The following is a 23,727-nucleotide window of genomic DNA, read 5'->3' as shown; positions in this document are numbered from 1 at the left end:
TTGAAATCTAGCTATTGGAATGGCTAGTAATGATATGTTTTGGTATTTATAAAGTATAATATTATGATAAACACCTATGTGTTAAATAGGAATGATCAAATGATGTTTTATGTTTATGTTAAACCAAGGCAAGATTTTAAACATGTATGTATGCAATGTCATATCATATTAGATGTTAAAAATTTGCTTAATTCAATGTTTGGATTGTTTGGTATTTGGACTTAACTTTGGTGCAAGTTATTGGTAAAATTTTGGGTGAGAAATAAAGCTAGAAATGGCTTTATTTTTTTCCACACGGGCATGTGTCTAGACCTTGTATGACACACGGCCTAGTACATGGGTATGTGGTTAGGCCATGTGTCCTCTGCATCTTAAATTCGAGAAGTGGAATGCTCAGAATCGAGCACACGAGCAGAGACACGGGCGTTTGTTTCAGCCGTGTGTGCTACACGGCCTGGAACACAGGCGTGTGTCTTGGCCGTGTCAAACCTACACCTAATTTCAAAAAATTTAATTAACTACACGGCCTAGCACACGGGCGTTTGGCTGGCCGTGTGGCACAAGTCAGAGAGTTACACTGGGTCGAACACAGCCTATAGCATGGGCGTGTCTTAGGGTTACACGAGCATGTCCTTAGACCACACAGGCGTGGGAGCCCTACACCTATAAATATTTTAGAAATTATGCAGAAAATTCTTAGAGTTTTCAATTAAGTCCCAACTCAATTCTAGTACTTGATTTGGGCCTCGAGGATCCATTTAAGGGATGTTTTGTATAATCTCAAAAAATGAATAGTAATTAACATGAATTATCTGTAAATGTTCTGTGAACTCTGGTAATGCTCTGTAACCCTGTTTCGGCGATGGATACGGGTTAAGGGTGTTACACCAACCAAAGCCACTATTGTTTTTTTCCACTAAGCATGTCATAAACGATTGACCAATCCGGTTTCAATATCCTAATCCTTGATTCAAGATTAGGTTTAGCCTTAAACATGGCATGGGGTAAAACTTTTTCTAACATTTTTTCCAACTTATTTAAATAATGGGCTTTGAATCCCATATCGGCATTAAAGGTTCCAACATAATGCAAGTCGACCATATAAGCAACCAATGCAACATCTTCTTTTGGAACCCATTTTCTTTTGGTTCCTCGAGAATTTTGGGAAGAAACACTTGATTGTGAAAAACCTGACATAACTATCTTAAGAAAAAAAATAAAATTAAAATTAAGTTCAATATTATGAATCAAAATTTCAACACTTTATAAAATTATAACACATGATGAATCAAAGGAAAATAAATTATAATTTAACAAGTCTAGTACTATACAAAAAAACAATTCAAACACCACCAAAGTTTCATAAACTAGATACATGAAATAATATAAACAAATTAACGTTTACTATTTTTACCCTAAACTTAACTAATTTCTATATGTTTTCCATTCATCGAACATTTGGTTGGCTAGTTTCATCTTCCAAGTAGCCCATACATCTGATGGATGAATATTTATGATATTCGATTCATCGTCATCTATCACATTACTAGGTAATCCTTCTCCCAACTCCGCTTCAATAAGATCAAGACTCATATAGGTTCGAATAAAATTGTGCAGCAAACAACATGCAATAATAATTCTATTGTGCACCCTCACAGCATAGAATGATGGACTCCTAAGTATTCCCTATCTAAGTTTTAATAACCCAAAACATCTTTCAATAACATTACACACTGAAGCATGTTTCATATTGAAGAATTTTTCCAGAGTACTTGGCTGGTAACCTTGAGACCAGTCATTCAAATGATATCTTTGTTCTCTAAAAGGCTCAAGAAATCCCTCACAATTTGTGTATCCAACATCAACTAAATAATAACAACCTATAAAAAGAAATTATTTATCATGGTTAATTTCCCCAAAAAAGTATAATCTTAAAAATTAATTCAAATTCCTCTAATTTTGCACTTTACCATGAGGAACTTTTAGTCCATGTCTCCTACTAATGGCATCTTGGAGAACCCGTCCATCAGCAATAGAACCTTCCCAACCAGGAAGAACATAAACAAAATGCATATCAAGTGTACAAACACCTAACATATTTTTTGCTATGTCACCCTTTCGCGTTTGATATCTAGGGTTATCAATTGTTGGAACCCTAATCTTGATGTGGGCTCCATCTAAAGCACCTAAGCAATTCTACATCACATGTATAAAACCTCAGGTTAGGATACTATATTTAAATCTAAATCAACTAAATTATGTACGAGCTATATATAGAACTCACTCCAAAACCTTGAACTATTTCCACCTTGGGTGTGTAGAATTAGCTGTAATTGGCTCTACCTTTTTAAATAACACATCTTGTAAGCGTATGACAACATTTAAAACATTGGGAAAAAATCTGCTAACGGTTTCCCCAGACTTATTAAAGTGATGCTTGATAACTCGATTTTTAAGGTGATGAGAAATGATATGTAAAAACATTGTCACTTGCTCATCAACAAGCATGTTCCTTGAACTTCAATCCCCCTAAAGTTTGTAACATCTCACATAGTTTTAAAAAGGTAATTCTATTCATCCTAACTTGTTCAATACAGGTCTCGTTACTAGCATATACAAGTATTTTTCACATAATCTTGTTTTGCATAAAAATCTAAAATATACTTGGTCTATAAGTATGTAGGCTATGGATGGCACCCAATGTAACTAAGAACAAACTTGCAATTGTACATTTATGCAACCATATTGTCAATGCAATACCAATTCTTTTACACCTCTCACTTTGTACTATTAAAGGCAGATGAGTCATTACTTCAAGATATTAAAGTGTTACATATCTTCAAATCGTAGTAAAAGGGTCACATTTCTCCAATACTAATTTCAATAACAGTAAAACAAAATCAAAGAATTTAATTGCTGAAAAACTTACAGCGATTCAGTGAATACAATATGCTCAACTATGGGTGTAAGAAGCAATCAAACAAGCCAAAGAAGAAGAGGAAGCAATAACAAACTGTCAAAGAAAAATAAACAATACATATTAAGAATCTTTACAAAGCACAAAATAGAAATTACAACTATTTTTGCAAGTAAAAAACTTGAAATTCATTTCTTTATCAATCACACAACAAAGAAAAAAAAAGGAAAGGAAAGAAAAGAATGTGTTTTTTTGTGGATTTGATTAATTGATGACTGATGTTTAATAATTATTATTTTTTAAAAATACCCATTTAATACATCTACTGTAACAACCCAATTTCAGTGAAATTGGAATAGTGGTTTCGAGACCACAAATTTGATTCAAAAATAAAATTTATTTTAATTTTATTACATGGTCCATATTATGTTAGAAATGTAATGTGAAATTTCTGATAAGAAAATTTTACTGATTATATGTTTAATTACGGGATGGACTAAATCACATAAAATGCAAAAGTTGAATTTTAGTAGCTAGAAGGATTAAATAGCTATGTAATTCAAAACTTGAGGTCCTTATATGGTAATTAGACATTAAAAAAAAGTATGTAGATATTTTACTGACTCATCCATGGAAATTTAGAAAAAGGGCAAGTACTAAACTAGAAATTGAAAAATATTTAATTAATTAAAAAGATAATAAAAGATATCATCTTATTTTTCTCATATTCTTCCCCAAAATTCTATGGAAAACTTAGGAGAGAGAGAAGAAACTTTCATAGCTTAATTGGGTAAGTTTTCTTGTCCCATTTTTAGTAATTTTGATATTCTTGAAACTGGGATAGCTTAATCTATCTATTTGGGGTATCAATTTAAAAAGTTATCAAGGTAGGGAAATTAGGTCATGGATAAATATGCTGAAAATTAAAAATTTATGGTAGAAAATGAAAGGTTGTTGATAGATAAACAACTTTTACAAAGTGATTTTTGATAAAAACATGATTTAGGGACTAAAATGTAAAGTTATGAAAATTGATGAAAAATTCTAAAATTTATAGAAAATATGTGCTGTAAATTTTATGTTGAAATTTTGGTTAGGCTTGGAATAGGTAGTAAATTGTATGAATTTCATTTTCCGAGCCTAGGAATGAAATTGGAATTTATGAAAAAGTTGGGGGCAAAATGGCAATTTTGCCTAGGATGTAAATTGAGTCCAAATGAATATGAAAATTGTGAAATTGATGATTAAAGTTATTTATATAGATCCGGACAACATAAATTTGAGGTTAGATCGAGGAAAAAGAAATGTTTCGGATTAGTAGATTATTTACGCGAACAAGTGTCGAGGTAAGTTTGTGTAACTTAGTCAAGCATGTAAATATGTTAACTTGAATGTTATGATTTATATTTATGTGAATATTATAAATGTGTGAAAGATTATATGTTCAGAAATGTTGGAAAAAGAGGTAAAGTCTCGTTTGAATATTGAATTTTGATGGATAAATGTGATTGCCTTATAAAATGAGGTCTTTCATTTGTTGCTGATGGGATTTAGCTCGGACGAGTAATCCCTTTTATCTTATTATAGATAGGATTTAGCCCAGACGGGTAATCTTGATATAATCCCTCTCGAGCATAAGTTACAATTAGGATTTAGCCTGGATTGGTAATCCTAATTGAGCTCTTCTGAGCATATGTTACATAAAGGATTTAGCCTAAACTGGTAATCCTGTAATACGATATGTGGCTAGAGAGTGTGTTCTTGATTAAATGCCCTAATGGGTACTCTTGAATAAGAATTGATGAGTTATTGAATTGTACACCTTGAGTGTACTACTTGAGTATCCATTAGAAATCTAATGATTCAACGGACAAAACTCTTGGCATGATGAGGGAATTATGAGATGAAATGACAATGTCTTGAAAGAATATTGCATGATGAGCTCATCTGTGTTTACTTGATGTATCTAAAAATTTTGTGACTAACATGTTTGATTGAATGCATGTGTTTAGGCAGTTTTTCCAAATTGATGGAAAATATGATATTGTATGCTTAGATTTAATAAACGGGATTAGTAAGTTTAGTTTTCGTTATATGAACTTACTAAGCATGTAATGCTTGCTAGATTTTATTTTCCCTGTTTTGTAGTGCTCGGAAACTCGCGAAGGTTGGAGATCGTTGGAGCATCATCACACTATCCACCAGCTTATTTTGGGTATATATAGTAAAATCATTTTGGTATAGTGACATGTATAGGCTAACTTGGCCATAGATGGCTTAAATATGTGGTTTGTAATCTAGCCATTGGAATGGCTAGTAATGGTTGTTTTGATATACTTGTAATGTCATACTATGGTAGCTACATATGTGTTAAATGGTTGATCAAATTATGCTTAACATATGGAATATACCAAGGTAAGATTATAAACATGTATGCATGTAATGATATGCCATGTTGAATGATAGAGTTTGCTTAATTTGAATGCTTGAAATGGTTGGTATTTGGATGTGAGTTTAAGTGCAGGTCATTGGTGTGATTTTGGGTGAGAAATGAAGCTAGAAATAGCTTTATTTCGTCCACATGGGCAGACACACGGCGTGTGTTTAGACCGTGTGTGACACACGGCCTGGCACATAGGCGTGTGGATTGACCGTGTGTCCCTGCACCTTAAATTTGAGAAACAGAAAGCTCAGAATTAAGCATACGGGCGTGTGTCTCAAGCCGCGTGTGCTACACAACCTAGAACACAAGCGTGTGTCTTGGCCGTGTGAAACCTGCATCTAAATTTGAAGAATTTAATTAACCACACGGCCTAGCACACGGGCGTATGGCTAACCGTGTGCACAAGTCTGAGAGTTAAACGGGTTCGAACACGGCCTAAAGCATAGACGTGTCTTAGGGTCACACGAGCGTGCCCCTTGAACCACACGGGCGTGTGATCCCTGTAACTTAGAAAATTTTTGAAATGTCACGAAAAATTCTTAGAGTTTTCGATTAAGTCCCGATTCGATTTTAATGTTCATATTGGGCCTCGAGGGTCCATTTAAGGGACATTACGAATAATTTTGAAGGATGAATTGTAATTGATATAAATTATCTGTAAATGTTCTGAAAGTTTTGGTAATGCTCCGTAACCCTGTTCCGGCAACGTACACAGGTTAGAGGTTTTCATCCACATCCAAATTACATAGTTTCTAGTTCTACAGAAATATACATATATTATATGAAAATTTTTAAAAAATTTATCCCATTTAATATGTTAAGCTTAAAATAGAACTGAGACTTGACAGTAAGAAAAGAACCATAGATAGATAAAGGAAAAATAAGAGAGAGTGTAACATGAGGTAAAAGCAGCTGTTAGATTAGCCAATGTGACTCAAAAATAGCTTTTTGAATAAATATGTAGGATGAAAAGGAAAATTAGGAAGATAAATCTAACTTAAGAAATGGAATTGGAAGGCAAATAATGTGTCACAGTAAATATTTAATTTTCAAAAGGTTAAATTGAAGGGAAAAGCTTATTAAGTCTAAAAGGTAGTGCATAGAATTCATCATTCTTAACACTTGATTTGTAAAAGAAAAACTTTTCCCACTAGTTCAATCCAATGTCCTTTCTGCTTTCATCATTTTCTTGACATAGTGTTAAATTAAAGAATAAAACAACCAAAGCAGCAACTGTTGTATGAGACATGAAGATCACAACACTTTCTCATTGAATTGCATTTCATTAGAAAATAAAATTTTTCAGTTGCTAATAAATAGAGAGTGATTAAGTTATTACAATTTTTTCAATTTGCAGCATCATATCTCTATATATACCTAGGTTGGCATGTGTTGGAAAATGTCAGACATGGATATTTCAAGGAAGCCTAATATGAATTTTGTTTTGAAACTATTCAAGTTACAGAACTGGAGAAAGCTAAGACCAACAGAAGAGACAAGACTGAAGAGAACACAATATATAGCTACCACAATTAGTAATGGTATAGAACTTGAAAGAGGCTCAAATTGGTAAGAGCCCATTGCCAAACACATCACCTCAAACACTAGAATAAATGCATCAAATGCATTCACATAAAACCAAACAAGCCCCAAACAGGTGTGATGACAAAAAATTAGCCTTATCTTTTTTCTCTTAGAAGTCCAAATACAAAAGATTTAGCACTAAAGTAAGCTACAATATTCCTTGGAAAAAGAGTACATTAGAAGCTTGGAGACTCTTGGAAAGTTTGCGATCCTCTTTTGCCAGACTAATCAACCAAAGCTCTTTTTTATATGGAAACACAACAAGCAGAACATAGGGACAAGTGAAATTAAAAAAGTTCATCCTAAGATAGACATAAAATTAAGATTTTGTACAGTCAAAACATTTATATTAAGTTCCCTTAAAGCAACAAATATTTTAAAAATTATATACAAATTCCCCATGTAAAGAAGCATGACACAAGAAGCATGACACAAAAGTGTAAACCAAGTGCAAGACCAACTTTTTAAATGTTTTTATATCCAATTACATGCTATGTTGCTGTTGTGGTTTCTTTTTGTGTTTGTACCCGTGAAAGAACTTGCAATTGCAGACGCTTGCTTATTATATATACATATGTGTTGTTCAAAAGGGATCTATTTTTGGATATTTAAGGTTAAATATAAAAAGATAAGAGTGCCAAGAATAGAGCATAAAAACAAAGACCAACTTGCCAACATTCTCAAGAAATGTATGAAAAGTTAAACACCCTGTCTTGTTGTGTCATTTGGTTATTCCATAATTAAGAAAATTAATGGGTCAAAAATAGCGGCTACCCAAGCAATGCTTGCTTACAACTATCTCTCAACGTGCCTTTCACTTTGCATGTTGGTATACGCATGAATAAGCTTTTTAATCATAGCTACACAAAGCATAAAATTTTCACCAGCTATATATGTTGAAAGAATGGGGGATTTAAAAGAAAATAAAAACTGTTTGAGACCGCCATATTAAATGAAGAAGGGAAAATTTGAGCTAATAAATAGTGAATGGGAGAAAAATGATGAAATTATTTGGAATTGTATGGTAATTATGGCAGTCCAAGATTCTTCAATTCATGCATCCAACATAGGATTGACTCAATCATTCCAGGCCTAATTGATACACAAAATATTTCATTTAGGCATAATTTGCAATTTTGGTTTTACAATTTGCTTTGCTAGATTATATCCAAATACGAAAGGGGAAAAAATTGAAAGAAGTGAAAGAACTTTAACTAAAAATATCAAAGGAAAAAAAGGAATCAAAGACACTTACTGTAAATAAGGAGGTTTAATTAAAAGGAAGATGAAGATGAAGATGAAGATGGAGAATAGATGCTTGATTTGTCGTCGATTAAGGAGCTAATTTTTGGAGTTTACTTTGGGATAAATGTCGAGGAAGAAATCTGAACTGAAAGTGAAAATGATAAAGAAGAGAGCAGGCTATTTTGGTCCACAAAAGGAGAAATGTTATTACGGGTGGTTTTGAATGGTCATTCAGACCCCCAACCCCTGAATTGCTATTACAAGTTGTCCAGTAATAGAGGTTGATTCCATTAGGCCCATAATAGGATATTACCTAAAACTAAACAACAATTTATAATGGGCCCATTAAATAGAGTTGGAATGCATAGGCTATTCCAGTAACTCCCCTAACCAGTATCCGTTGCCGGGACAGGGTTACAGAGCATTATTGGAACATTCAAAAGCATTCTACAATAATCCACGTAAGTTACTATTCATTTACCGAGATCATCCATAGCATCCCTTGATTGAGCCCTTGAGGCCCAATACGAGTATTAGAATCGAGTCGGGACTTAATCAAGACCTCTAAGAATTTTTTGCGAAATTACAAAATTTTTCCAAGGTGCAGGGCTCACACGCCCGTATAGCCCAATGGACACTCCCGTGTGACCCTGGGACACGCCCATGTTAGAGACCGTGTTCGACCCTGTGTAACTCTCTGACTTACACACACGGCCATGCCACACGCCCGCGTGCTAGACAGTGTGGTTAATTAATTCAATTCAAAAATAGGTGCAAGTTTCACACGGCCAAGACACACGCTCATGTGCTCAATTCTGAGCATACTGTTTCTCAAAATTAAGGTGCAGGGGACACACGGCCTAAGCACATGCCTATGTTACCAGGTCGTGTGTCACACACGGTCTAGACACACGCCCGTGTGTCTGCCTGTGTGGACAAAATGAAGCTATTTCTAGCTTTATTTCTCACCCAAAATTTCACCCAAGACTTGCACTTGAAACACACAACCAATACCAACCATTCCAAGCATTCCAAGCATTCAAAATAAGCAATTTCATCATTTAACATGGCATACCATTCCATGCCTATGTGTTTGTAAATTTATCTTGGATTAACTTAGGCATTAACAACATTGATCACATATTCTTAACATATCACATGTGTATATTTATCATAATAACCTACTAAGAAATACCAAAATGAACCATTACTAGCCATTCTAATGGCTAGGTTACAAAATAACATTCAAGCTACTAATGGTCAAGTTTTCCTATATGTGCCATTATACCAAGTTGTCCTTTATATGACAAGGTTAATGGGATTACTCGTCCGAGCTAAATCTATAACACCCGATTTTGGGCCTAGTCAGAATAGTGGTTTCGGGACCACCAATCTGAGGTTGGAGAAATTATTTTATTATTATTTTAGAGATATAGCATGTTTATATTAGTGCATGAAAAATTTGGTGAATTAATTTTAACATTTGTGAACTTAATCGTGAAAAAGGACTAAATCGCATAAAGTTCAAAAGTCTTGAATTGATAGCTAAGGGTGTTAAATTGGAATGAAACTTAAATTGGGGGTCTTTAAAAGGCAAATATACCCTTATATTTTAGCTTGGCCGGCCATGAGACAAAGAAATTAAATGGTCAAATTGTTAGGTATTTGATGACCTAATATGTGATAAAATAATACTCAAAAGCTTAACCTTCATCTTTTTCCTCCATCCTTTCTTCTTGATCGAAAATATCAACCATTAGAAGAGTTTTTGAAGCTTGAAATTTCAACCACTTAGTCTCTCTACAAGGAAGTGATTTTGAGGGCTTTTCTTGAATATTTTTGTATTTTTGAGGTCCTTGTATCTTGAGCTTTCTAACAAAGGGGCTATTTTGTAAAATGGTTAAAAGTCTAGGGTTTTTCCATGATAGAAGACATGTTTTTTTCAAAAATTTTATGGAATAAAATGAATCATGGTTGTGAAATAAACAACTTTTGTGAAGAGATTTCTCATGAAAACCCTAAAAAGGACCATTTTGCATAAGTTGTAAATAGGTGATAAATGTATGAAATATTGGGAATTTTGGATTGCTTCTAGTATAAAAAGTAATCGTCTAGGCTTGGTTAGTGAGAAAGTATGATAAAAATCGATTTTCGAACCTAAGGGTAAAATGGTCATTTTATGAAAATCTAGGGGCAAAATGGTCATTTTGCCCAATTATGAATTTACAAGTGTCTAGAGTAATATGCTGATGAGATGAATGAATTTCTATCATTTTAGATCAAGAATTAAAAAATTCGGGCCGAGACTGGGGAAAAGCGAAGCAAGTGGACTAAGTCGAGCTAGTCGTCTACATTTTGTAATCCGAGGTAAGTTGTATGTAAATAATGCAACTATAATGTTATTATATGTGTTTGAATTGATATAGTATAAATTGCTTGTTTGTGGAAATGATTATGTATGATGAATATTGATATAGCAGAACTCTCGTTTGAACCTTAGGAAATAAATCGGATATTCATGCCATGACATTCGAGTTATTTGTGTGCTAGTGTAAGACATGTCTGGGACATGCATCGGCCACATTATGAGAGCCAGTGTAAGACCATGTCTGGGACATGACATCAGCATTGAGGTGAGAGCTAGTGTAAGACATGTCTAGGACATGCATCGGCCTCACGATGTAAACTAGTGTAAGACATGTCTGGGACATCCATCGACTACGAGATGTGTCAATGTAAGACCATGTCTAGGACATGGCAATGGCATGGAGATGGGAGAGCCAGTGTAAGACCATGTCTGGAACATGACATCGGCATTATACCCTATGTTTGAGGCTTAGTGAATATCCGATAGCATTTCAAATGGTTTAACAGTGAGAGTTACAGTTTAAGTTAAACGAGAAAAGTATAACCATGTTGTGAGTGGTACAGGTACCTATTTGAAATGTATGAGATGTGAGCTTAGTATATGCTATGTGAATTATATTGGATAGCAACGAGTAAGTTGTGCTTATGCCTACTTTTGTATTAAGAGCATGATGATGAATAGTAAAGTTGTTGTTATATTTATTTTCATGCAACTTACTAAGCGTTATGCTTATCCTGTTTCTTTCCATTTTCTTATAGTGCTGCCTAATTTGCTCGTGGATCAACAGACGTCAGAGGCATCGATCACACTATCAATCAAAACATTTGGTATAATTAGTTCTTAAATTTTGATTATGGCATGTATAAGACTCTTTGATTTTGTTTTAGTGTCACTTTGTTTTGGGCCCCAATGTGTTGGCTTGCTTTAATATTTGACTCATTTTGTATAAGGCCATGAAAAATGGCTAATATTGAAAGTTATTATATGAATGCAAAGTAGTCTTGATGAATGTGAAATTGTTGACATGATGAAATATATGAATTGTATATAGGCCTTAACTATGGTTGTTTGGTTGTGAATTTATATTAAGTTAGATTTTGGTAAGTTGGCTGTTGATAGAACGTGGTTCAGGGTGGCAAAGGGCTTGGTAGATAGCCTTATATTGTCCACACAGGTAATCACACGGGCGTGTGCCTAGACCGTGTGTGACACACGGCCAACCCCATGGGCGTGTTGTCCAGCCATGTGTCCCCTGCACGTAAAAATTTCAATTCAGAATGCATGGTAGTAAACACACGGGCAGAGACACAGCCGTATGTCTCAGCCGTGTGAAGGACACTGCCTCTGGCCACGAGCGTGTGTCTTGGCCGTATGCCCCTTATTAGATGTCAAGGTTTTTGGACACGAGGGACACGAGCCATAGACACGGGCGTGTGTCAAGCCGTGTGAAAACCTCTGTAGGTTCGAATTTGGAATTTAATTCACACGGGCACAGGACATGGGTGTGTCCCTAGGTGCTTAGGCCGTGTGTGTTACACAGGCCATCAACACGGCCATGTCAAAGGGCCACACGGGCGTGTTGCCCTTTCACACGGGCGTGTGCCCTGTTTCAAGGTCATTTTTATTAAGTCGATTTAAGGACCCAAGTTGGTTCCGAATGGTTTCCAATGAACTTTTGATGCCTCGTAGGCCCGTGTTAAGGAGCTTAATCAAAGTTCGAAAAAAGTCTTAAATTTGATTAAGTCTTGGTGACTTAGAAATGATCGTGTGCATATGTTAAAATTTAGTAATGCCTCGTATGCCGTCTCGGGGTAGGGCACGAGTGTAGGGTGTTACAAAATCCCATCTGCAACAAATGTAGGACCTTATTAGTTTTGGGAAAGCGCATATAATCATCGAAATTCAACATTCAATCGAGACTTAACCCTTTATCAACATTTCAAGCATGTATCAACTTTCCATCATAGCATACAAGTAAAGCAGATCAACATAAATCACATTTCATACAAACACAACATTAAATTAACATAATTACATGACTGATTAAGTTACAAGAACTTACCTCGACACTTGTTCCTGTATAAAGTCTACTAATCCGAAACCTTCCCTTTTCCTCGAACTAACCTCGAATTTGAGTTGTCCGGATCTATATAAATAACTTAAATCATTAATGTCATACATTTTATACTCGTTGGGACTCAATTTACGTCCTAGGAAAAATTACTGTTTTGCCCCTAACTTTTTCACAAATTTTGATTTTGTCCCTAGGCTCGAAAAATGAAACTTGTGCAAATTACTCCCTATTCTAAGCCTAACCAAAGCCCCATTACAAATTTTACAGCACATGTATTCATAAAATTTTAAATTTTTTCATTAAATTTTACAACTTTCCGTTTTATTCCCTAAATCATGTTTTCATCAAAAATAACTTTATAAAAGTTGTTTATCTATCAATAATCTTTCATTTCCTACCATAAATTTCTAATTTCCAGCATATACATTCATGACACATTTTTCATACCTTGATAACTTTTCAAATTAATCCTCAAATAGAGAGATTAAGTTATCCTAGTTTCAAAAATATCAAAATTACTAAAAACGGGACAAAAAAACTTATTCAAGTAGGCCTTGAAAGTTTCCCCTCTCTCTCCTAGGGTTTCCATAGAATTTTAGGTTGAAGATGATGAAAATAAGATGATATATTTTCTTTACATTTTTTAATTAATTAAGTATTTGCTATTTTTAATATAGTCCTTACCCTTTTTCTATATTTCCGTGTATGAGTCACAAGAAAAATCTACATACTTTTCTTAATGGTCTAATTACCTATAAGGACCTCTAAATTTGAATTCCATAGCTATTTGATCCTTATAGCTACTAGAATTCAACTTTCACATTTTATGCGATTTAGTCCTTCTCATAATTAGGCACTAAATCGATAAAATTTTCATATCACAATTTTCACACGACATATCTACCATGTTATAGACCATATAGTAAAATAAAAATAAACCTAATTTTTGGGTTAGATTTGTTGTCCCAATCCACTGTTTCGATTTCATTGAAAAAAATGGGTTGTTACAACTCTTCCCCTCTTTAGGGATTTTCGTCCTCTAAAATCTTACCAGTAAAATGATTCGGGTTGCACTTGAAACACACAACCAATACTAACCATTCCAAGCATTCAAAATAAACAATTTCATCATTTATCATGGCATAGCATTACATGCATATGTGTTTGTAAATTTACCTTAGATTAACTTAGGCATTAACAACATTGATCACATATTCTTAACATATCACATGTGTATATTTATCATAATAACCTACTTAGAAATACCAAAATGAACCATTACTAGTCATTCCAATGGCTATGTTACAAAATAACATTATCAAGCTACTAATTGTCAAGTTGTCCTATACATGCCATTATACCAAATTGATTTCACTATATATACCCAAAATAGCCAGTTGATAGTGTGGTGATGCTCCAATGATGTTCCAACCTTCATGAGCTTCTGAGCACTATAAAACAGGGAAAAGTAAAGGGAGTAAGCATTACATGCTTAGTAAGTTCGTATAAGTGAAACTAAACTTACCAATCTTGTTTATTAAAATCTAGGCATACAATGTTATGTTTCCATCCATTTGGCTAAATTGGCTAATCACATACATTCAATGAAACATGTTAGTCACCAAAATATTCATATCAATCAAGTAACATAGGTGAGCTCATCATGCAATACTCTTTCAAGACATTATCATTTCACCTCAAAATTCTCATGCCATGTCAAGAGTTATATGTCCATTGAATCATTGAATTCTGATAGATGCTCAAGCAATACACTCGAAGTGTCCGAGTCAATAATTCAGCAATTTCTTATTCAAGGGTACCCATTAGGGCACTTAACCAAGAAACACTCTCTCGAGCCACATATTGTATAACAGGATTATTAGTCCAGACTAAATCATTTATATAACGTATGCTCAAAGAGTTCAATTAGGGTTACCAGTCCAGGTTAATCCCTAATCATAACGTATGCTTGAAAGGTATTATATCGGGATTACCCATTCGGGATAAATCCTTTATATGACAAGGTTAATGGGATTACTCGTCTGAGCTAAATCCTATCTGCAACAAATGCAAGACCTTATTAGCTTCGGGAAAGCGCATATAATCATCAGAATTCAACATTCAATCGGGACTTAACCCTTTATCACAATTTTAAGCATGTATTAACTTTCCATCATAGCATACAAGTAAAACACATCAACAAAAATCATGTTTCATACAAACACAACATTCAATTAACATAATTACATGCCCGATTAAGTTACACGAACTTACCTCGACATTTGTTTACGTATAAAGTCTACTAATCTGAAACCTTTCCTTTTCCTCGATCTAACATCGAATTTGAGTTGTCCGGATCTATATAAATAAATTAATCATCAATTTCATACATTTTATACTCGTTGGGACTCAATTTACGTCCTAGAAAAAATTACCATTTTGCCCCTAACTTTTCCACAAATTTTGATTTCGTCCTTAGGCTGGGAAAAAGAAACTTGTGCAAATTACTCCCCATTCCAAGCCTAACCACCCATTAAAAATTTTACAGCACATGTATTCATAAAATTTTATAATTTTTAATTAAATTTTATAACTTTTCATTTTAGTCCCTAAATCATATTTTCATCAAAAATCACTTTGTAAAAGTTGTTTATCTATCAATAATCTTTCATTTCCTACCATAAATTTCTATTTTCCAGCATATAATTCATGACTCATTTTTCATACCTTGATAATTTTTCAAATTAATCCCTTAAATAGAGAAATTAACTTATCTCGATTTTAAAAATATCAAAATTACTAAAAACGGGACAAGAAAACTTACTCAATTAGGCCTTGAAAGTTTCCCCTCTCTCTCTTAGGGTTTCCATAGAATTTAGATTGAAGATGATGAAAATAAGAAGATAATTTTCTTTTCATCTTTTAATTAATTAAGTATTTACTATTTCCAATTTAGTCCTTGCCCTTTTTTTATATTTTCATGGATGAGTCACCAAGAAAAATCTACATACTTTTATTAATGGTCTAATTACCATATAAGAACCTCTAGTTTTGAATGTCATAGCTATTTGATCCTTATAGCTACTAGAATTTAACTTTCGCATTTTATGCAATTTAGTCCTTCTTGTAATTAAGCACTAATTCGATAAAATTTTCGTATCACTATTTTCACACGACATATCTACCAAGTTACGGACCATATAATGAAATAAAAATAAACTTGATTTTTAGGTCGAATTTGTGGTCTCGAAATCACTGTTTCGATTTCACTAAAAAAATGGGCTGTTACAATTCCATCCAACCAAACATACTCTTAGGTTCTTGAATGATGATTGGAATGGACTGGGCCACCTTAGAACCCTCTGCATTAGGTCATTGTTGAGAGGAGAGTAAAAACATTCCTCCAAAAGAGCTAATGATCGGTTGAAGCTCAGCTCGACCCGAAGGCCCGCCCAAAAAGAATGAGAGTTTGGGTAAAAAATAAGGCCCATTTAGAAAACGGGTCGGACCTTAGGTAAGGATTTTTTGGCTTGAGCCTGACTCGGCCCGAATATGTAAAAAAAAATTATTTTTTATTTTTTATTTTACTGTTTTCTTGTTTTTAACTGATTTGTTGCTTTTTTCTTTTTTACTATTTTGCTACCATTTTCACTATTATGTTGCTTTTGTTTTGTTGTTATTGTTTGAATATTGTATAACTCTTATTTTATTGTTAATTTTATTCTATTTTAAAGACATTTGTTTGTTAAATTGCACTTATATTTGTGTTATTCAAGTATACATATTTATTTTTTAATTTATTTTCAATTTGTTAAAAAATATTTATTTTAATATTTTTATAATTTTTAATATATTATATATATTTTTAAAAAATTATATAAAAAATTAATAGAGACGATCCAAGTCCAAATTTTAATATTTTTATCTTGACTCATATTTGAATAAAAATTTAGGTATTTTTTAGAACCGACCTAAAATTTTAGTTGTTCTGACCCGGCGTATGTAACCTCTGGTTGGAGTGATGGCTGTGATAACTGTCATTCCAAATTACAAAAGAATATTTAGAGGCCACACTCAATACTGCTATCTCTTTTGACTCTGGGAAAGTCGATTCTCTCTGTTAGAAGCACACAAATGATGGTTTGTTCTCGGTAGCCAATGCTTATGATTTGGCTGCTCAAAGGGAAAGGATTACAACCATGGGGATTGAGGCATGGTGGAAGTATTTTGGAAAATCAAAATTCTTCCAAAGATCAAGGTGTTTCTCTAGAAACGCATTAACTAGATTTTACCTACTGCAAATTTTTTGAATCAAAGGGGTTTTTCAGTACGTTATATTTGCCCTTTTCGCCGTTCTAGTAATGAGGAAATCACACATCTATTGATAGATCGTGGGGTTGTTAAAAATTGGTGGTCTTCTTTCACTGCTATTAACAATTATTTACCAAGTTTGGATGGCGGTTGGAAAGATTGGATCTTTTCAAACATTGAAGCCAAGAGATGGACCAAAGTTACCGTGGTTTTTAGTTTTCTCCTTCGCTGTTGGGAGCTTTGGCTGCTCAGAAATGCTGTTATTTTTAACAGCAACCCCAAACCAGGCAATGTTCGAGCTCAATGTTTAGTAGGGGCAAGCGAATTCTTTGCGATCTCCCTAGTCATCAAAGTCGTTTACCCTCCCCCAGCTGTGATGGTCAAATGGCATCCCCCTCGCTTAGGATGGACGTGTTTTGGTAACCCTGGGAGAGCCGGAGCAGGGGCGATTATTAGAGATCAATATGGAACCTGACATTCCTAAAGCTAACAACATTGAAGCTGAGTTATGGGCCTTGAGAGATGGCTTAAAATTGCTGTTGACCTCAATATTTCCCATTCAGAAATTGAAGTAGACTCTACTGCTATCATCTCTCTTGTTACAAATGATGCTATTACAAATAACCTGCTTGGTATACTAAAGGCAAAGTTAGGAAGCAGCCATGGCAGTATATTGAATACTGATCTTGTTGCTGTTTTTGTCGAGCCACCTGAAGCTGTTGTGTCTTTTTTGTAATGAAAGAGGCTTTCGGTTCTCCCATTTTAAGAACAATTATGTAATACACTGTCATGTTCCTTTTATTTACCAAAAGAAAAACTCAATAAATTCTATGTGAAACCAAAATAACTACATGAATGAATATACATAGTAATGATTCTAATTACTTACTATATTTAGCTCCAAAATCTCAATACAATTTGAGATAATAACCAAAACAAAGTTTTTTTTTTTCATTATGCATATCAGAATTGAACTAAAATACATAATTTTCTACATAATTAATTATAAACCGTGTTAATTTAAAAGGAAGTAGTGTAGATCTGCATCTGGCTTAAGATATGGTCAAAGTTGTCATTAGAATTTTGAATGGGATGGGAATGCATGCCTTCATAAGTTGTCACCACCATTCCTTCATCTTTTGTTAACCTTTGAATTTGTTTTTTCACATTGCATCCTTGATGCGTGCATCGATAATAACTTCTGCAAATCCATAATACAGTCAGTTTCTCATCTTTTGTAATATTATTTTATTATAAAAGTTACAAATATTTTTTATTTTTTATTTTTTATTTTTATAATTTATTTTGAATCTATAGCAACAACATCAGTAAAATATACAATAATCTAAAGATAAATTAAGAAACAAAGATTAATATTTTATCATGGCAGGAATAAAATTAAAACTATCATCTAAAGATAAGCTAGAATGTTGAAAAATACCTAGGGAATTTGTTGTTCTTGACAGCTTTCTGGCCATATTTTCTCCATCTATAGCCATCATCAAGTATATCAACTTTGCTTCTAGTTTGGAAAGCATATCTTGGCTTTCTTATCTTTTTACGGTCTCCTTTCTTCTTCTGGGTCCCAAGCAACCCAGCAAAGGTTTTGTTCTCAGCCCCACCCTCCATCTCTTCCATCAATCCCTTCCCACTTTGAAATTCACCATAACCAAGCAAGGATGAAGTTGTCAAAAATCCCTGAAAATTTTCCATCAAAGATCCACCTAGACAAAACAAAAGAGAGGATGATATGATATGATATGATTCACTAATTACTAACTACAAGTATATTTAAAGAAGAAGAGTGAAAAAAATGGTCCTAAAAGAAAGTTTAAAATAGGAAGGCGGCTTGATGACTAGCTAGCTATCTATAGCAGTCATTCCTCTTTTCATATGGTTTCGTAAAGGGCACGTATATATAATTGGAAGACCACTAAAGAAGCTGGCGATAGGCAAACCTTGTTACTTGGTTTCATTTTTATAAAGCATTTAAGATAGATATTTCCAGATTTATATTTAATTTTAATCTATGATGAAAATATTGGAGGGCTTCTTTGTTTAAAACCCAATAGTCACTTACTAAATTTATTCCAATAAATATTAAAAAAAAAAGAAGAAGAAGAAGAAGAAGTAGTCATTCATGTTGTCGGATAATAATAAATGTATGTATTTTTTAAAATATAAAAATACCAACAGCTTAAAATATAATAAATATCTTAATTGGCTTCGATTTCGTACGTGGCACTGAAAATGGTTTATTGTTAATAGGTAATTTACATTCAAAGAAACAATATTTACAGTCAAAGATTTTACTGGTCAGCATATGCATTCCTCGTATGGAATTAATATATCATAATCTCACAGGGCTACAACTAAACCCTGCCCCTCACTCTAGATTTTGCCTTCTTGGATTCCTGAAATATTAAAAGTATTAAATTAAAAGAAATTAGATTTGTTTTAAATATAGTTTAATGTCTCAAGCTCTTTCCAATCACTTTTTTTTTATAATATATTATATTATACTATTTTTATACATTATAATATAAAACTTAAATGGGTAATTTATAATAGATTAGATTAACTATTTACAAATATAAGTAATTTTAAAAATGATTTTAGGCACATATTTCAAGTCATGTTGGGTTATATTTAGACAAGTATATAGTCTGTAATATCAAGTTAAAGCTTGACTTAAACCCGATCATGAACACCACTATGACATACTCATGGATATATTTATAAAAGAAATTATATAAAAATTAGATATAACTTTAATTGAAATAGTAAAGTTGACTAAAAGATTGATAACATCGTGTGTTGTGTAATTTTTTCTAGATTTTATATAAAAAAGAAAAATATTCTCCAGATAATATTTATTGGTTTATAAAATTAATAATATTTTGGTAATTTTAGAATTGATATATAACTCGACTATATGAATTTTATATATCTAAATGTATAGGAAGTTTTAGATGGGAGAAGAAGAGAAAAGTAATATATTGAAATAAAGGTGAATAAAATTAATAATAAATATTAAAGGGAGAGTGGGAAAGAAAAATAACTCAACTTCCGACCAATGGGAGGAATAACTCCTCATAGGTTGCAAAATATATTACTATTGTGATGATTTAACAAATTTGATAACTTCTAATCCAGATTGATCCAATGTATGCACAAAGTTTGAAATGATGCAACTAACTATTGCTAGTCTCCACGTAAAACTCCCTACCCAAATAACTTAAAACACAAGTTTATCAAAAAAAAAAAATGTGTGCTTGTTTGAATATTAGATATGGAGTTATATAATATTAAAATAATCTATACATAAAATATAAATTATTTGTAAAATTAATAAAATAAGATTTAATATAATGATATATAAAAAATAAACTAATTGAAATAATTAAATAAATAAATATAAAAAATACTTAAATCTCAACTTTTACGTTGGAGTGAAAAACACTTTTTAACCTAAAAAAAAATCAAATATTTTTTCTTGCAATTTTCCTGAAGATTTTATGTGATACAAGTTATGGCGATTGGTGGGGTCAATAAAAGATTCAAACCTTTTGGTTTGAACTATCAAAGTTTTCCAAAGAGAGAATGAAAGGATTTAGACTTTAGTGTAAGAATTCTACTGTTTTGAACAGTGCGAAATGTATTTCTCTAAATTACCATGGAAGTCATGAAAGTACTAAAACACGTGGGTTGATTTTAATTTTTTGGCTAGGTCAGTGTGGTGGACCTCCCCCCATTTTACCTCCAAATATTAAGCTTTCATCCAGTTTCGTGGAGTGTTGTTTATAGCTGTTGTATGGTAAAGAATTAATATTTAGAATTTAAGTTGGTTTATTAAAAATAAAATACGAAAATGTTGTATTTATTTTTGTAGTAAATTGATAGACTGGTTTTCCTTTGTTTTGAATACAAAACAGGATTTAGAGATGGATTTGACTGCCCAGGTTGTAGCTAATTTCAATTGAGAAATAGGTTCAAATTTTATATTTATTCAAAATGTACTTAGTTAGAGATTAAGAAAAATGTTAAATTTTTTAATTAAAACTATTATTCAAAGAAACTCTATAGATTATATTAGGATCATTAAAAAGTTTAAAATTTGTACATCCATTACATGAATGGAATTTTATATATTTTTAAAAGATTTTTAATTAACATCATTAAGATAAATCTTGTCGATTATATTTTAACTTAATTAAGTTTGGTGTTAAATAATTAAATAAAAATTAATCAACAATATTAGTAAAGTAAGATTTAGAACTTATGGTTTGCATGTTAAATTTAAGATTTAGAGTTTATTATTTAGGATAATCATCACACTAGGATTTTATAATTTATGATTTATGGTTCAAAATTAAAGATTTAAATCAGAGTGTGAATTTTAAGATTCAACGTTAGGGTTTCGTATTTAAGGTTTACGATTAAAAATCAGGTTTACAATTTTGTAGTTTAGTGTTCATGAAATTGGTCTAACACCATCTACCCATTACTATAATGATAAACTGTAATATCCGTTTATCAACTACCTCAAGCTTGTACCTTTGATCATATAATAATACCCTTTGACTTTCCATAAGATGGAGAGGAAATCATAATCAGAATTAGGTCATACCTCATCGACCCAATGTGAGGTAACATATTCTAACTTAGACTCTTGGATTAACACCATTTCAACTTGATGCATCAGAATGATTTTCTTCAAGATTCCCAACTTTAACACCTTGCCTACCTACCAATAGTCTATGTTAGAATCACATGACCATGATCTTCAATTTAGGCTTCAATTGTCAATACCTCCTCTTGAGTCTCTTCTGACATCCAAGATGCAAACTAAATCTTTAGTTACTATGTTCACGTCTCTTTCAATTTGTAGTCCCAATAATTTCTTAAACCGTAATGTCTCTTTGGCCTCCCTTAGTATAGCTTTCTTCTGGTTTTTGAAGTTTAAGTCCAAGAGAGAAGCATTAGCAACCAAGTACTCTTTATTTTTCTTCTACTTAACTTGCCCATGCTCTCTTTAGATTTATAACCTTTATGAGTCTTCTTTCCCTTTTGCTTCGACCAAGGCTTCGCTTCATCTAACTCTTCCAACAACTTTACCTTTTTTATTCTACCATCCATATCTAATATCTCATAATCAATATTAAGGTAAGGGATCTCTTGAAGCTCTAACTTTACCATTGGCTTCTCCTCTTCACTCTTACTTTGCAACTCATGATTTTTAGTAACATGGCTCCCCTGCTCCCCCTTCTATTATTTTTCCTAGATGGTATCTTACAATAAGCCCAAGCCCACTTTAATCTCCAACTTTCCATTACTCAAATTCAAGCTTACCATATCTTCCACTCCCCCTAGCCTCTTGAGAAATTCCCAAACGCTTTGAAACTTGGGCTCCACCATGAATAATCGACCCACTTTAATCTAATTCTAATTCTTTTTCCCTAGTATTATATTATCGGTTAAATCTTTAGGCCAACTGTCAAATTTGTAATATTCCATACCCGATCCAGTTGTCGAACCCGAGCTATAAAATGCGACATTAACCACCTAAATGACTCTTCATTAACACATAACCTAACCTCCAACACACCACAAGTCAAAAATAAATCATATGTAAATATAAGGAAAGACAAGTTTGCAAACTCACATCGCTTGCTTTATGATATGCAGCAGAAATATTTTGCGAACCTACTTTGCATACAAGAACTAAGCTTACTCTTTACCTGAAGTAATAAATATTTGAAGAAAGGAATTAAGAACTTGCAAACCCTAAATTTTGCAAATCAAAATACCTCGCAGAGCATAATAGTTATATACCTCGCGGAGCATAATAGTTCTAACATAGAGGTTCACACCCCTGTTAGCTTGCACAATCTAAGACCTTTATGGGGTAAGTTTGTATAACTTAGTAGGTCTTACGAACTACTCCCTAGTGTTTAGATATTGTGAACACAGTCTGCAGAGTTCATCGTATATCAAAAAGTTATTAAGGGTTTGCAGATACCAGTTTGCCAAATGCTAGGGTTCGCATTTTGTACAGTTCAATACCCTATTACCTCGCAGTAATTTTTGAGAACTCTGCATAGTTTGTCAGTTTTGAATATTCCATGTTATTACTTATGGTGAGCAAAATGTTTAAAGTTTAGTTACTCAATTATGAACTTGAAAACTAAGAAAACATCAATCAAACTTGGACTACATTTATATACTTAAATATTCCATGTTATTACTTATGGTGAACAAAATGTTTAAAGATTGCAAATAAATACATAAAGTATAGCATAGAAAAGAATAAAAATAACTAAGTTTTAAAACAATCGATGAAGACAACAAAATATTTTTCTAAGCCTACATAGGATTTCCATATTACCTTTAATCCAAAGTTCTCTTGTACTATTTTTACAGTACATATGCTTCGTTTGGATCACTCACCTCACTGTTGCACACCTTACAATTTAGCTATCTGCGGTGAATAGAAAGGAGTGGGTGAGTTCTTGCGAACTCAATGAATATATAGGAAAAAATAACCATATAACATCCACAAAACATAAGTTAAACAAAAGCTTTGGCAAAGTTACAAAACTTGCAAAAATAGTTCACCATTCTTACACGAAGTCTGGTTCTCAAATACCAACTATCAGATAGCTTAAAATAGTAAAACATGTTATTTCAGAAAATATAAACTTATTTTCTTGTTGGATAAGTAGATCTTTATAATGCCTCAGAATAACTCAATGAGTCTTAACTTGTCCTATAAGTGTAACATA

At 32.8% G+C, this 23,727-nt stretch overlaps 1 protein-coding gene across 1 annotated transcript; it reads right to left on the bottom strand.

The window, feature by feature from the left end:
* Positions 1-17,768: 17,768 nt before the first annotated feature.
* LOC107917067 (probable WRKY transcription factor 75) lies at positions 17,769-18,966 on the bottom strand. The gene is made up of 2 exons (XM_016846457.2): positions 18,384-18,966; positions 17,769-18,143 (listed from the first exon to the last, which is right to left on the bottom strand). The coding sequence occupies exons 1-2, from the start codon at positions 18,653-18,655 to the stop codon at positions 17,963-17,965; spliced, it is 453 nt and encodes a 150-aa protein (XP_016701946.1). The 5' UTR covers positions 18,656-18,966; the 3' UTR covers positions 17,769-17,962.
* Positions 18,967-23,727: the final 4,761 nt, after the last annotated feature.

This window comes from Gossypium hirsutum, chromosome A01 (assembly GCF_007990345.1).
Source record: "Gossypium hirsutum isolate 1008001.06 chromosome A01, Gossypium_hirsutum_v2.1, whole genome shotgun sequence".
Lineage (NCBI taxonomy): Eukaryota > Viridiplantae > Streptophyta > Magnoliopsida > Malvales > Malvaceae > Gossypium > Gossypium hirsutum.
The sequence above is the reverse complement of the archived record's forward strand: the minus strand, read 5'-3'. Positions and strand labels throughout refer to the sequence as shown.

Excerpts from the sequence above, each read along its gene's own strand:
- LOC107917067 (XM_016846457.2), bottom strand. The coding sequence starts at position 18,655 with ATGGAAAATTTTCAGGGATTTTTGACAACTTCATCCTTGCTTGGTTAT. Across the intron at positions 18,144-18,383 it reads AAGAACAACAAATTCCCTAG|AAGTTATTATCGATGCACGC; the intron begins GTATTTTTCAAC and ends ATGGATTTGCAG.